The sequence below is a fragment of the Paramisgurnus dabryanus genome, chromosome 1 (assembly GCF_030506205.2).
Source record: "Paramisgurnus dabryanus chromosome 1, PD_genome_1.1, whole genome shotgun sequence".
Taxonomy (NCBI): domain Eukaryota; kingdom Metazoa; phylum Chordata; class Actinopteri; order Cypriniformes; family Cobitidae; genus Paramisgurnus; species Paramisgurnus dabryanus.
The window spans coordinates 25,902,557-25,919,398 of record NC_133337.1 but is presented as its reverse complement, the minus strand read 5'-3'; the positions used below and the strand labels follow the sequence as shown (position 1 = coordinate 25,919,398).

The window sequence follows — 16,842 nt, the reverse complement described above, 5'->3', positions numbered from 1 at the left end:
TCAGGCAAGTCGAAGTACTCCCAAAAGTGCTATTACGCCATAAAATATAGTTCCTCTTTTAAATCCGCTTAGAAAAGCGCTACTTTTTATTTTGTACCACCAAACTTGGTCGTATAACTACTCGTCTTAAATAGGAAAAACGTTGATGTGTTTGGTCACTTCTAACTTTATCTCTGATTGGTACCATTGAATGAATGGGGCTAAGCTAAATGCTATCGAAGGGTAGCAGCGCGCTCCAGCGCTTACGTGCACGCACACAGATGATAGAGGGATGTATCAACAATTCTTAGTTAAGGTAATAACATAGTTTAATATTGAAAATGAGTAGACTATTCCTTTAATGATCAGGAAATGTTCATTTTGAGGTGAACTAATCCTTTAATAAAGGCCTTCTGAAGCAAATAGATGCATGTGTAAAAACATATAACTTTATAATCTAAATGATCTAGCTTCTGCCAGACGACAGTATGCATTCATATGGTGTCAGAAGAATTGTCCATCTTAGATTACACAGATTTCAGATTAAAAACAGTCAAATATTTCCACACCTGGGTTGCCATGGTCATCCGATGTAGATCCACAAGCACAGGTTTTTCTATAATCTGAAATCACAAAAGGAGGAAATATTTAAAAAAAATTATTAACATTTAGGTTTAGGATTAACTATGAATAACTCCTGCATAGTGCACCTTTAAAGTGTAATGATTAGTTTAAAGGGACACTCCACTTTTTTAAAAAATATGCTCATTTTCCGGTTCCCCTAGAGTTAAACATTTGATTCTTACCGTTTTGGAATCCATTCAGCCGATTTCCGGGTCTGGCTTTACCACTTTTAGCATAGCTTAACAATCCATTGAATCTGATTAGTCCATTAGCAATGCATGTTTAAAAAAAACAAAGAGTTCAAATATTTTTCCTATGTAAAACTTGACTTCTGTAGTTACATCGTGTACTAAGACCAACAGAAAATTAAGTTGTGATTTTCTAGGCAGATGTGGTTAGCACTATACTCTCATTCTGGTGTAATAATCAACGACTTTGCTGCCGTAACATGGCTGCAGCAGTGATATTACGCAGTGCCCGAAATTAGTGCAAAATCCTTGATTATTACACCAGAATGAGAGTATAGTCCTAACCATATCAGCCTTAAAAAAGCAACTATTAATTTTCCATTGGTCTTAGTAACCTACACAACGTAACTTACAGAAGAGTCAAGCTTAGAATAGGAAAAATATCGAAACTCTAATTTTTTTAGCGCGATGCTAATGGTGTAATCAGATTAAATGGATTATGCTAAGCTATCCTAAAAGTGGTACAGCCAGACCCAGAGCGTTTAACTCTAGGGGAGCTGGAAAATTAGCATATTTTCAAAAAAGTGGAGTGTCCCTTTATGCATTTTTTTAATTTCCAGACTCATCATGGAGGAAGCATTGATACCCCTTTTCCACCAAGGGAGAGCTGGTGCTGGTTTGGAGCCAGAGCACTCCCAAAAGTGCTATTACGCCATAAAATATAGTTCCTCTTTTAAATCTGCTTAGAAAAGCGCTACGTTTTATTTTGTACCACCAAACTTGCTCTAAAACTACTCATCTTAAATAGGAAAAACGTTGATGTGTTTGGTCACTTCTAACTTTATCTCTAAATGATACCTTTGGATAAATGGGGCTAAGCTAAATGCTATCAAAGTGTCGCAGCGCGCTCCAGCGCTTACGTGCACACACACAGATGATAGAGGGATGTATCAACAATTCTTAGTTAAGGTAATAACATAGTTTAATATTGAAAATGAGTAGACTATTCCTTTAAGCATTCTTTAAAATTTCCAAACTCATTAATGGAGGAAACACTTAACCTGTTATTATGATTGATATTAAGGTTTGACCACAATACTGTGGTGAATATATCATTTGATTTAAAGAAAAAAAAGTTTACTTTAATGATACAAAATATTATAATTATTTGACCACAGGATCACTTAACAGTAGCTACGTTTACATGGACACATTTAGCCTCCTATCATAGTGTTTACATGAACACTTAATGTGATCGGAATGATGTGCCTGTTTATATGACACAAGATTTACCTCAGATTTGATCATTTGACATGCGCACATTGCACAAATATAGTTTCACGCTGTTTCAAGATTTGCTTTGTGCCTCACTGATTATAAAGCAGTAGCAAAAACACCCATTCACATGTGCCCAAAAAACGTATTTCACTTCACGAGAGAAACACATTACGTTTACACCTGGTATTTAAATCCGTCTCTTTTGTCCACTTTCGACCGCTTCTGTCCTGAATACTGTGAGGGGATGGTCTGTGAGACTGTGGGCGAGTGTCTCTGCTGTCATTCAAACCCGAGCGGGAGTAATTATGAGTTTATATGGACGCAAACTAATATTATGTCGGAGTCCGCTGCTTGTGTTTAATTAAACATGCTGCACAGTGTTTTGTATATGTTAGAGCTTTCTCTGAATTTTCAGCGCAATTGATGAAATGGGATCGCGCAACTTTCACACGCTTTCAAAACGAAACTACGGAGATCACCCCCTTAAGTTGTATCAATGAAAGGCTAAAAATAGAGCTGTTCACCGTATGTTCACGCCAGAAGTAAAAAAAAAAAAAGACGTAAAACTTGTGTTTAGTATATTAGATTAGATAAATGGGCAGAGAGAAGGCGGTCGCGTGTGGCTGTTCGAACACATTCAACCACATGTGCGTTCCGCAACTCCAAAGAGATCCGATCGAAAGTGGTTCCGACTACCTCTGGATGTGGTTGAAAGTGGTCGAAAGTGGACGAGCTCAAAACGTTTTGAACACCGTTTACACCTGGCATTAACGTCGTCCACTTGTGATCCGATCAACGAAAACGCATGTTAATGCCAAGTGTAAACAGCCTCTAAGAAACATCCACTAGAGAAGCAACGTGCATGCACTCGTCAGCCTTGCCCAGGTAAACTGATATTAACTTAGACAATAAAAAATAATAATGAAATGCATGCAAGTAAAGAAAACGGAATACAATATATACATCTCTTATCTTCCTTATAAAACATCACATTAACATTCGTATTAAAGAAGAACTCCAGTCAATTTTAACATTTAGCTCTGTTGTTTGCAGATGTGGAGTGCTGTCCGTACCGAGAACAATGAAAACAATCGCTGTTGCTTACAGTGTTATCAAACTCCTTTTTAGAATATGCCCCCTGTTTACTGAAACAGGGGCTGGGGCACGTTCAAGTTTAAAACAGTGTGCAACGTTTAGCTACAGTTTCCGGGTTGAACAACATATTTCCTGAAAACGGTGTGCACCGGTATGCAACGCGGTTTGAGATACATTTTCTCTTGTTTGGTGGGTGTGTCATAACTGCAGCAAACACGCGATACTAAAGAGACAGCTCGTACAATGGATTTAAAAAATAACATTTAAAAGACATAAGGAATGACCTTCTCAGCTACCGTAGTTGCAACTCTTGCGTCATTAGAACAGGGTGTTGCAGGGTGCAACGTTTTGTCGGGGCTGAATGCAGCCCTGTTGTAAATGTGCTTTTAGCTTCTTAACACCGTTGAAATGTCATTACAAGTGCCCAGCAATGTAAAGGGATTTATTCTGCTAAGATATGCATAAAAATTATCAGTTGTCGACTCATGCAATCCACAAAAAAACAATTTGCAGTGGTTATGTATGTCCATAAGTTACGGCCTATTTTACTTGCTACATATTCATTACTATAGACATAACCACGGCAATAGCTTTTTTGTGGAATAAATTTTTTTTTTGACATATTGGATCATTCGAATTCAACAATCGATTAATGTGGACTACACTAGAAAACGGGAAGTAAACCGAGGTATGCGAGCTGGCTGAATTAACATCATTTTTATGCATACCTTTCACATATACCGCAGTCATATTTACAGTGTTCACTCAGAAGAAAACACTTTACATTGCTGGGCACTTGTGATAACATTTTCAGGGTGTTAAAGAGGCTTAAAGAACATAACTGGGCCCATTTTAGTCAACTGGGTGCAAATTTTAAAAGAGGATAACACAGTGTAGCCAACAACAATTGCATTAATTGTTCTCTGTACTGACAGCACTCCATTTACAAACAACAAAGCTAAAATGTTAAAATTGACCAAAGGTCTCCTTTAATGCAGTCTAATAGTGTATTATAAGTAACGTTATATAGCAACATTAAATATACTAGATTACATTGAAATATGTTATTAATTCATATTCTTATGATTTAACCTTCTAATGAAACAACTACAATGACATGAGAAACATCCAAATGAAACATTTACTACATTTAGCACCTACCTACATCATGTGCAGGCCTGACCACGTGCGTCACGCACAGCACAAAATATCATTCAAATGGATTCTTAAAACACGATGTACAATGCATGTTTATTAACAGTTAATCAGACCTATTTTCTTTCATGAAAAATAATTAAACAAACAACATACCTGTAAACAGACCAACATCATCAGTGGATCAACGGCTTCTCTCTCACTGTCTGTCCTGAAGACACAGAGCGCAACATGATTATTATAAGATTATGAAATTCATAATGTGCTTACACTTAAAAACTTCAACACTTCATCACAACCAACACGATCAAATGCTGTTGAGCCCTTGAGCAAAAATATGCATTTGAACGATAAAACTCAGCATACCAGAGAAACGTCTACGAGAAAAGCACCATCACACGTTGTACATGGAGAAACCCGGGAGATGTTGCACCGATCCGATGACGTTCCCACCCTAAACGAAGACCCGAAGAAAAGTTCCCTTAATTCAACGTTATATTCTCTTCCTTGTGAACAATGATATGAACAAAATTGTTTGAGGTTCATTAACCCATTTTAATTATAAAACGGAGTATAACCAGTAAATTCAAGAAAATAATACAATATAGGGAAAAAAACCGATTCAAATAATTCACACCAGTTACAAATGCATACTTTTTATATTGAACTGAAAACACTCTTACCTTCGTTCGAAACGCAGGAGAAAACATATTCCTTATTCCAAAATGCAAATGCAGCTCCATGATATCCGAGGATGGCTCACCTAAAGCAGTGAATCGAAGATATCCGCGCAGCAAACCCGTTGAGGAGTCGCATGACATCCGTTTGTGAATTCAAACTTCTAAAACACGTGACCAAATCATTGCTGCTCATTCGACTGTTACGACCTACGACACATTCGACGTTGTGGGCGGGAATTGGCGGCAAATTTGAATCTGTGTCGCACACATACACACACAAACAAGAGATGCATAAAGTGTGCTGTTGAATAAAATTGTGAATGTTAGTTGTATGGAGTTGAAATTAGAATAATGTTATTTTTATTATTCTGTGGAAATTTTTTGATCTTTGTCAAAACAAAGTCTGAAAAGGCAACAAAAGTTACAATCACATATATATACATATAATATATATATATACATATATACATATATATATATATATATATATATATATATATATATATATACACACACACACATACATACATACATACATACATACATATATATATATATATATATACATATATATATATACATACATATATATATATATATATATATATATATATATATATATATATATATATATACATATATATATATACATACATATATATATATATATATATATATATATATATATATATATATATACATATATACATACATATATAGACCAGTTCAAATGATGTAAACAACACTGGTCCTGAAACACTTCCTGTTACAGTTTGTGAGTTATTTTTTTATTTCACATGTATTATTATCTTTAAGATGTTTGTTTAACTTCAGTTAATTCAGGTTTATATGTTCTGTTGGTTTATTTTATCCCAACGTTTATCTAGTGTTAAAAAACGGAAACAGGAAGTGCTTCTGGACCAGTGTTGTTTACATCTTGTGAAATGGTCTATATATATATATATATATATATATATATATATATATATATATATATATATATATATATATATATATATATACAAATGTTCTGTTGGGGTTTCTCCTGTAGCCTATGACTGTTGACCCTATACTTCACTACATCATCCACCCTATTTTTCAACATGGACAAATCAATTTCATACAAGATAATTTCATGTATGAGACTTTTTATTAGTCACTAGGTAAACAGCCTGAAAAATAACAAAAGTGTGGTAAACTGTAAAAATTACTTGTGCTTTATGATTATTGTGTGTTTATGATTATGATTACACAAACTGTGTAATCACTTGCTGCACAGGTTAAATTAAAATCTCTGAGAACTGTGGGCAGGATAATTAAGTGTATTAGGGATGCTTTGCGCCATGCATTAATGTCCTGTATGAACTCAGCCCTGGTAGATGGTTTTACACCCCAGAACTTGCCTGAGCTGAAGGTGACCCCTAAAAATGGATGAGTTGTAATATAAACCAGACTGCATTGTTGACAGGGATTTGGTTTTTCATAATGTGGCAAAGAAAAACGTTTGTGTGTAAAATCTGTGCATGTTGGACATTTGCAAGGAAAAACAGATACTAAATGAAGGGATAAAATCTCTATTTGTGAAGAAGTACATCCATCATGGAGAGTATTGTGTAAACCTCCTGTGGAGATCTTCAGTGTAGAGTTGTATTATAGCCTCAAATAGCTCGGTATCAAAGTTTAATAAGATTGTTCTGTCCTGTAATGCTTATGATGTTTTTCATATGTTTTTTGAATGTCCAAGACTTCCTTTATTTGTAATACTTGAAAGTTGATCACAAAATTGGGGTTTTCATATAACAATACCTTAGTTTATATTAGGATATAAATATAAAAGTTCATGGCAACAACAATGATTCTTGTAATTTTTTATTGGCCAAGCTAAGGCCTAGTCCACACAGACATGGGTATTTTTATAACTGGAGTTTTTCCTGCTGCGGTTTAAAGAAAATCCCCTCCACACATGCTCGCTTAAAGAAATCTCTGCCTACATGAACATGGAACAACACGAAATTACACGCTGTCAAGAGCATGCCACACTGGCAGGCGGTGATATTACTCAAATCATAAAGCCACCGTGGCCAATCAGAAGCCTAACACAAGTGACGTTGCAAGGCGGTTTTACTGTCTACACAACAACACTGCACTCGGCGTTTCTTAAAATACACACCCTGGCAGGGGTTTTCAAAAATGTTCAGTTTTAGTGACGTGATACTGCGTGTCTGTGTGGATGAAAGGTGTAAAAAAGTCACGGTTATAAAAATACCCGTGTCCGTGTGAACAAGGCCTAAGTTTGCCATTTTGAAATCCCGCCAGTGCAAAAATGCAGGAAAATAAGGCCTAGTCCACATGGACATGGGTATTTCTAACCTGAGTTTTTCCTCCAAACAAATCCTGTTCACACATGCTCAGTTTAAAAGAAATCTCTGTCCACATGAAAAAGCAAAAACACGCTATCAAGCACTGTCAAGAGCATGCCACACCAGTAGGCAACAATATAACCTCTGATGTCAAATACAGCAGATAACGGTGCACACTCTGACGTCGCAGGGCAAAAACCCTGGTTTTACTGCATCCATCGTTTTCTTAAAATCCTTACCCTGGCAGGGATTTTCAAAAATGTTTGGTTTTAGTGCCCTGATACTGAATTTTTGCGTGGACAAACGGCCGAACCACGTTTAAAAATGACACGGCTTTAAAAATACTCGGGTCCGTGTGGACTAGGTCTAAGTCTTTAATAGAATCGTGAGTGTCCATTGAGTTTACATATTACAAATACACAGATAATGTTGCTTTGTTTGAATGCAAATGGGGTGTGAGAGAGGCTGACTTTTTAATAATGGTTGTTGTGGATCTTGTATCAAATTTGTCTTAAGCCCTGTTTTCTTTCTCTCTCTCTCTCTCTCTCTCCTATATAATTTGAAAATTACATTGCTGTAGTTTGCAATGAATTGTGGGAGCATGCTAAATGCAAATTTTACAGTATGTCTGCAATATTGTATTTTTAAAATAGGCTAATATGTAAATGCTACAGGACAACATGTAATGACACTTATTATTTTATTTTATGTATTTATTGAAAATGTCAGCTGTGGTACTAGTTTGGAAATAAAAGCTTTGGCACTTTACAATAACTGCAATAAATGCAGCCTATTAAATGAATTATAAACATGCATGTAGATTCTTTTAATGTACAAATCTTTGTCAAAAATATTTGATAAGAAACACATTTAGACAACATGTGCATAGCGCAGTACTTGTGATGTCACGACGTCATCAGCAAATTTGCGCGCGGTGCACATGCGCATTGCGAGTATGCGCAGACAGGTGTCTACGGAGTGGAAAGAAGTTGTTGCATCTGATAATTCTTCAATCGTGTAAGTAATATTTTTATTTTGTCACATTGCAAACACAAGACGTTCATCAGAGTTGGGTATTAGCGTTAGTTTCTTTGCTGAATTTATTGGGCGAGTCTATAGCATATAATTTGATGTAATATGCGCGTGTTAGTTTGTTGCACATGGCATGCTGGAAGACAGGGCTCTCAAGTCAAGTCTCACGCATTCACCGTGATACACACGCATTTCAGTCAGTTCACACGCTCACACGCCAAACCTTGTATTTCTCAGGCTGAGAAGTAATAGATAAATTGTCCTGCTTCGAGGTTTTTTGTGTACTCAACTTTACGCAGCGCCGCAAGAACTGACAAAGATGACATCAGAGTACCGCGAGAAATGTTGCGGAAGAGGCTGATTTCAAATCGCTCTCGCGTTACTCTGATGTCATCCATATGTCGTTTCTTGCAGCGCCTCGCCTCATGAAGTCAAGTACCTTGATCAATGACAAGTACAATTCTATAATCTACTCAAAGTGCTCTTTTTTCATGTACTAATTTTGTACTTAATATAGCCTACATTTTTTGTTCCTTAGTACATATGAAATATGCTAAAATCTAATTTAAAAATGTATTTAGGTACCACTTGTAATACATTTGAACCCATCTTTGTATGAAAGATGAGTACAGCTTTACTTAAATTCATTTTGTAATACAAGATTATAGTATGTTAAATGCATTTCACTTCATATTCATGACATCTCAAACACGGAGGAAGATATTTTGAGGAATGTTTGTAACCCAATCTTTAATGAGCCCCATTCACTTCCAAAATAAGAAAAAGAATACTTAGTCCCTTCTAATTGAAGCTGCCATATTTAGTTTTTTTTTATGTCCTGTTTATATGAAATATAGTTTAATTTTTTTTAGGTAGCAGCAACTGCAGCTTACATGGAATGAGGATTATCGGATTCATCTACACTCACTGATCATCCAAGGTAATTTGGATACAATGAATACAAACTATTTTTTGTTTTCTTTTGTAATGATTAATTTTTTTCTAGTGTTATCTGTTTTTTTGTTGTTGTTTACACAAGGTACATACACTGCAATAAAGAGCTCAAGTAAATAAGTAAATTTACTCTTCGTATAGTCGAATAATCCAAAAAAGATCATTTTAAATTATTTTTTATTCACTTAATTTAGATTGAAGCTAGACAAAATTTCTTGTCATTTTTCTTATCTTATATTCTGCATCTTGATTTAAGAATTTTAATATATTTAGACTGGAAAAAAGACAGAAATACTAAGCTCTTCTTTGCAGTGCATGCCATGAACCATACTGTCACAACCATTATTAATCCAAGTTTAATTTATATAGGTGAATTGATGACCTCAAGCAAATGGATGTTGTTGTCATCTGAAGAGAAGGTTGTCCTGGGCCCATGTTTAGAGGCATTTGGGGCATATCAGACACATATCAGAATCAAGCTGCATGCACACTTGAGTTTATTCAGAGGTAATTCAGAGCATAAACTCTTAACAAATATCTATTGTATACTTGCAAGTTTTTTTGACTTCTAGGTTAAGTTTTTTAGTTAGTGACTTCTTTTTTCAGGGGAGCAAATTCAAAATATGTGTTTGTTGCGTCATGTGAACCATGTGCATCATGTGTATTGTCAAAATGAGTGCCTGCTGAACACGCATCAAAAGGGTTTATGATAAAAGTGCAAACTCTAGAGCAGATACTAATAACTATAACACTACAACCACTGCTTTATGGGTTGAAATTAGTCAAAATAACAAATACATGGACATTTCTCGGCGAACTTGATGCACGTTACAACTGTATTTTACCATGCACAAACAAATGCCATAAGATTTAAATATATGAAATTCAGAATTTAAATGAATGTGTATTGATTTGTACAAATGGAGACATGTATGTGAATAAAAATGTTAATTTTTTTTGTTATGTATTTATATATATCCTAATTTGCCCATGCAAAAAAGGAGATGTGCATTTGTGGATCAGGTGACACGCCTGCATTTATCCCGTTCTGTTCATTTGGATTTTGAGATTTCCATTTTGCCGTTTAAAGCATTTTATGAGCCAAATACAAACAACTATCAATGAATGAACCAAACAAATGCGTTTCATTTTGTGTTGGAATTTAATTATGTGCATCAAACAGGATGAATGCACATGCATTGCCTGGTTCACAAATGCACATTAGTGGTTTTGTTTTTGCATGCACAAATTGGGATATTTGTGAATTTCAGTGATTATATTTTTTATTAGTTTATTACAATTTGTGTATGCAAAAACATCAATGTGCATTTGTGAATTAGGCGATGTACATGCATTCATCCTGTTTGGTTAAATACAAACCACGCAACAAAAGTCGCAAAATTTGAATGAACCAAACGTGAATTTACATGTATCACCTGATTCACAAATGCACATCAGCATTTTTGCATGCACAAATTGTGATATAATGATACAAAATTTAATCACTGAAATTCACAAATGTCTCTGTTTGTACAAATCTATGCACATTCATTTGAATATTGAATTTTACGGACACAAAAATGAAATGCATTTGTTTGGTTTATTCATCGATAGTTGTTTATATTTGGCTCATATAATGCTTTACATGGGGAAATGAGTCTCAAAATCCAAATAAACAGAACGGGATAAATGCAGGCGTGTCACCTGAACCACAAATGCACATCTCATTTTTTGCATTTTTATTCACATACATGTCTCCATTTGTATAAATCAATACACATTAATTTAAATTCTGAATTGTATATATTCAAATTTAAGACATTTGTTCGTGGATGGTAAAATACATTTGTACTGTGCATCAAGTTCACCAGTAAATGTGCATCTATTTGTGAATAATTTTCTAATTTCAACCCATACTGCATTGTTATAAACCCAGTATGAATTAAAGGAACTGCCCTGGACAGTTTTTATGTTTGGCAGAACTAAAACTTTAAAATCTTTTTCTAGCAAATTTTTATTTTATTGTTTTAGTATATGCTGGTTTTTTATAATAAGATCTTCTGGTTGTTGTTTTTTTTAACAGAGAAGTTGTGGGCATCAGTCCGGAAACTGGATCAAAAATTTGCTGCTGGAATGTGAGACAAATAAAGGCATGGAATGAACCCAAATGTATGAACACTGCTACGAAAACTAATGGACTTTAAATGGCTTGCCAGTTAATTCCAATGGAATTGAAGAAGAGACTCTGACAAGATTTTCAAGTTTGTGTTTAATTTAAAAGTTTATCTTCATAGATAAGCAATTTAAAGGTAGGCACAGTTAAAACTATTTCTTGTGTGTTTGTTTAAACTGTAAATTTATGACTGAAGTTCGGTCACTATGTAGTAATGTGTTCCTTTGTGGTTAATTAAATGCTGCAGTGCTTAGTGGTATTCGTTGTTGTATTTCCAAGGCTAAAGCCTTATTTTGTGATCTGCATTGTATTGGAGAGTTTTGGAAACTAATACTTATTATCTTAATGCATTGGAAAGTTTTGGACTATTAAACAAAAAATGCATTTGGCTACATCTGTAATTTTCTGTTATTTTAAGTGTTTTAGTTTACATTACATGAAATGATTTACAGCAGTTAAAAAAAATTACAGTATTTTTTTTTTACAGTGTAGGCTACCATGACACAAGTTGCAGCTCCAAAAACATTTCTTAGTCAAGTTGTATAGCTACAAGCAGCACAAAACCAAAGAAGTGGATTTGATGAAGTCATGTTGTAGTATTGCTGAACAATGTTCACCAGTTAGAGATTGAGGTGGAATGTGAGTTAACAGTGGACGTGGTCTTACTTTGCAGCAAGAGCAAAACCCTAAAAGTTTCAATGCTGAAGAGGGATACATTTAAAACACTATAAATTTACTGATTTATGTAATTTTACTTACATTTCTACAGAAAAATATACCAATAAAACATTTACAGAAATTTTCTGTAAAAATAATTTTTTAATCTGTAAAAATGAACGGCAAATTTCTGTGAAAATTAACGGCAAATGTCTGTGGAAATTAACGGCAAATGTCTGAAAATTAACGGCAAATGTCTGTAAAAATTAACGGCAAATGTCTGTGGAAATTAACGGCAAATGTCTGTGGAAATTAACGGCAAATGTCTGGAAATTAACGGCAAATTTCTGTGAAAATTAACGGCAAATGTCTGTGGAAATTAACGGCAAATGTCTGAATATTAACGGCAAATGTCTGTAAAAATTAACGGCAAATGTCTGTGGAAATTAACGGCAAATTTCTGTGGAAATTAACGGCAAATGTCTGAAAATTAACGGCAAATGTCTGTGAAAATTAACGGCAAATGTTTGTGAAAATTAACGGCAAATGTCTGTGAAAATACATTTTTGATCTGTAAAAATAGTATGAATTGCCTTTAAAAAACATAATTTTGATGTGATTGTTAATTACAAGGAAATACTGTCATTTTAATGGTAAATCTTTAAATAACAGAAAATATCTGTAAAACAAAAGCATTTTACTGTTTAATGAAAAAATTGGAAAATTCTGTAAAAATATACAGAATATTACCTGTAAAAAAACGTTTTTTTTTACAGTGCTGTTATTAAGAATGAACAGAGGTTTAGATGTTGCTGTTTTGTCATTTTAAGTCATCATTATGGTGAACAGTATTTGCTTTAGTTGAACTCTCTGCCTTTAGTGTTGTAGATGAGTGCTGGTATTATCAAGTATTATTAATCAACACATGAATGAAACTCAGTCTTAGCTATATTTAATTACACAAACAGGAAATTCTGTGTCAGAGATAAAATAATCAGATGAACTCTCAGAACTATGAATCACTTAAGATCCAGAAATAAATCTCATTAAACTGTGATATGAGCTCATAATCTTTATTAATCACACATAAAACAAAACAGAAGTGACATCTGATGAGTAAATATCATAAACTTTAACCCACAAAATATAACTAACACATTCATTTTATATAATTCAACAGTTATTAAAGAAACATAAGAAAATATTTGTGTCAGGAGATTAACATAGAAAATATTTTTGTCTATTATACATGAATGATTCTGAACTAAGGCATAATGTTGTATTTAATCTGTAATATGTTATGACTCAAATGCTAAAGAACAAAACAAAAAAATAACAAAGAACAAAAATGAAGTGATAGACACAAATGATTTTATTCTTTATCTTTTTCTGATGCAAATGAAGTTGAGTTTGTGAGATTGAGGAAGGCTGATCCAGCGATGATCTCCTCCAGACTGAACTGCTCCAGCTCTGTGTTCAGTGTTGCAGTCCATCAGTTTTGTTTCGTTCCCTGGAGCCCAATTCTGATAGCACACGGCCTCTCCTCGTATCCAGATCCAGAGGTTCATTTGGCAATAATAGTGTAACCCCATCCACACGGCGTCAGTAGAGGACTCATGAATCACTTTAGTCACCATGAACTGAATCTTCTCTGAATCAACTGAAACCAGATCCACATGATTCTCTCTGCAGTATCTCAGAGCTTCAGACCAGCTCAGATTCATCTGGATCAATATCAGATTATCTGAACACACAACAAACACAAACTACACATCAGATCAAAACAAACATACACCACAAACACTGAACTGAGATCATTTTAATAATGAAGAAACTTCTGTCATCAAACACACATTGACTTTTATTACTCACCTTCATGACACACAAAGGTATAAGAGAAACTGCAAGGCACATCATGCCATTTATCCTGATCTGTCACACTGACTGCTGTACAATACTCAGAACCACCACGATTATCAGGTTGATCAGAACCCCAGTTTCTGAATCCAGATTCACTCTCATCTGACCACTCAAATGAGTCACTGAACAGACCAATCCAGACTTGAGATATGTTTGTGTCATTCATGATCTTCTGAATCTGTTGATTATCAATCTGATTCCTCACACTGGTCAGATCAGTATGATGCTGTCTACAGAACCTCTGAGCTTCTCTCCATATTTTATTAGATGTTTCAATGACGAATCCTTTACTGCTCTCTGTTTAAGAAAATAAAGATTGTTTCAGGATTTCCTTTGAATCTTACTACACTTACAGTATAGATGTGAATCTTCACATCTCTTTACTCTTTACTTATTAAACTCTTTAGTTACTGCAGTGTGTATGCTTCTCTCTTTACCTGTTTGAATGCATTCATGGGCATTTCTGAATTTTAATACCTTTGCTTTTAACACAAAACAGGCAGTATATTTAGTGGATATCATATATTTAACTTTTTTGGCACAACCTGACTACCATTTGCATTTTGTACACTGTCTACCGCGTCTGGTGTAAACCCTGCATAAAGCAATGTACACACCAAATGTGGGGCATCACGTTACTCGCTCTAGATTACTTGCGGGATTTAACTTTGTGTCATGCGAATTTTTCGCTGGAGTCCAATATTTTTAACTGATCGCGTCTTTGCATTAACTTTGTATGTAATCTACTCGCCCAAATCGTTGAACTCGTTGAACTCGCATCTGATGTAAACCCACAGTAAGAGTGATATAACTAAGTTAATGGTACATTTCACAAAGTTAATTTGCGTCACACAGAAGTTTAAAGAAGACAAGGTTTTTCACTGAAGTTTCTAAAAATTGTTATGGCAGTTTAAATTAATTTTAATAATAAAAAATAACGCAATGACATAAAAATGTAAATGAAATGATGTAAACACGAAGCAATAAGTCTCAAGTGGTTGTGATCAAAAATTCAAGTTAAAATCTCAAAAATGAGGTTTGTGTCACACTTTTTATTGGTTGTACCAACAATGGCCACTAGTTGTCAACAGTTTGCTGCATACTCTTGTCACAAATTAATAAATTACTGTCACCACACTATTATTAATGCAAAAAGGTTTTTAAATATGAAAACTACATTCTTAGAGCTTTCCAACAATATATAGTTTGTAAAAAAATTGAAGATTTATAATAGGATATAGTTTTATGAATATATAATAATTAATATGCATTCCTATGGGGTATGTGGGGGGGTCATGTAACAAAAAACTTTCACTACATTATTTCTATCATCAGATTACCTTGAAATATGAAAACTACATTCTGAGAGCTTTCCAGTGATATATAGTTTGTCATGATTTTAGGTTTAGAGTAGTGGTTTACCGTTATAAATATGTATAAACAAATTGGCCCCCAGCTGTGGGCCCATGACCTTTTACAAAATGACTCTCACAACACCATTTTATTCCCAAAATGGTGATGATATATTAAAACTACACTATTTAAGCTTTCTAATTATATATAGTCTGTCAGGGTTTTTTAGGTTTAGAATAGGGTATTATTCAAATAAATATATAAAAACAATGTGGGCCCCCTTTGAGGGCCTGTGACCTTTTAAAAAATGACTCGCATTATGTCAGTCTTTTCCCAAAATATGATGACAAATGAAAACAACATTCTTACCGTTTTCCAATGATATATAGTTTGACATGATTAGATAAGAAATTATATGCAAAACACAGAATAATTGTAGTCGTCCCGCTGGTGGGACAGTGACATTTAGCCGGATTATCAATGTTTTGAGGCACACTCTTATCATAAATGAATCAATTACTCTCCCTACATAATTTATTTTTTTGATGATATCTGTATTCTAGAGGCTTAGACCTTTCCAATGATATTGTTTGTCATGATTTAATTAACATTTACATCCAAAATATTGAAAACATCGTCAGATGTAAATTTTTCACCTGTTGGAGGTTACATCTGACGATGTTTTGTTAAATGAAGGTTTGATGTTATTTTATGAAGCTTCACTCACCATTGTAGCAGATGAATCTCATGTTCACTTTGCAGTCCTGATGATGCCATGATCCATCTCTCATATAAACACAATTATCTGAACCATTTGAGTCTCCATTAGACCAGTTTGTATATTTCACAGGATCACCCAGAGACCACTTCCATTTATAAACCCTTGACCTATTCAGTCCAATCCAGACACCAGTATACTCACTGTTAATCAGACTGTAATCTATACTCTTCATCAGTTGATTCATGTCATTCATGTTGTTGACTGTGGCCAGATCTGTGTAGTTTTCTCTGCAGTATCTCTGAGCTTCAGTGCAGGTCTTCATCATGTTTATGTGGTGATAGCGGCGCTGAATGCATTCAGATAATGAACAGAGAGCTATGAAAGAAAGAGTTTGAGTCAAATCTCATGAGATTATAAAACAAACATAAAACCACAAACACAAACTCACCGATGAGAAGAACGCTGAAATATAAAGTTTGAGCCATTTCTGAAAAACAAACACATTGAAAACATCAGATGTTGATTTATTCTGTTTGATCATAATTCTGATCATCACAATAAATTCATTCATTTAAATGTCTAAACTATTTTAATGTGTAGTAAATAAAGATGAGAATCTGATATTAAAGTCACTGAAGCTAAAAGTTAACTCTTCAGTAACTCTTCATCAATT

General features: G+C 34.3%; 1 protein-coding gene and 2 long non-coding RNA genes across 3 annotated transcripts; 1 reads left to right on the top strand and 2 right to left on the bottom strand.

Moving 5' to 3' along the window:
* Nucleotides 1–232: 232 nt before the first annotated feature.
* On the bottom strand, nucleotides 233–5,130 carry LOC135779286 (uncharacterized). Its single transcript, XR_010544738.2, has 4 exons — nucleotides 5,003–5,130; nucleotides 4,686–4,773; nucleotides 4,476–4,530; nucleotides 233–602 (listed from the first exon to the last, which is right to left on the bottom strand). It is a non-coding gene; the product is annotated as an uncharacterized lncRNA (long non-coding RNA).
* A 3,164-nt stretch (nucleotides 5,131–8,294) lies between these two features.
* LOC135779287 (uncharacterized) lies at nucleotides 8,295–11,876 on the top strand. Its single transcript, XR_010544739.2, has 4 exons — nucleotides 8,295–8,376; nucleotides 9,264–9,331; nucleotides 9,715–9,852; nucleotides 11,429–11,876. It is a non-coding gene; the product is annotated as an uncharacterized lncRNA (long non-coding RNA).
* A 1,446-nt stretch (nucleotides 11,877–13,322) lies between these two features.
* LOC135779266 (C-type mannose receptor 2-like) lies at nucleotides 13,323–16,535 on the bottom strand. The gene is made up of 3 exons (XM_065290002.2): nucleotides 16,176–16,535; nucleotides 14,048–14,392; nucleotides 13,323–13,919 (listed from the first exon to the last, which is right to left on the bottom strand). Exons 1-3 carry the CDS (start codon nucleotides 16,492–16,494, stop codon nucleotides 13,555–13,557), a joined length of 1,029 nt encoding a protein of 342 aa, XP_065146074.1. The 5' UTR covers nucleotides 16,495–16,535; the 3' UTR covers nucleotides 13,323–13,554.
* Between the last annotated feature and the right edge of the window lie 307 nt (nucleotides 16,536–16,842).

Bases quoted from the DNA above. Each gene is read 5' to 3' on its own strand.
- LOC135779266 (XM_065290002.2), bottom strand. From the start codon at position 16,494: ATGATGAAGACCTGCACTGAAGCTCAGAGATACTGCAGAGAAAACTAC. The intron at 14,393-16,175 runs GTGAGTGAAGCT...TTTCTTAAACAG, and splicing joins GAGATTCATCTGCTACAATG to AGAGCAGTAAAGGATTCGTC. The intron at 13,920-14,047 runs GTGAGTAATAAA...TTGTGTGTTCAG, and splicing joins TACCTTTGTGTGTCATGAAG to ATAATCTGATATTGATCCAG.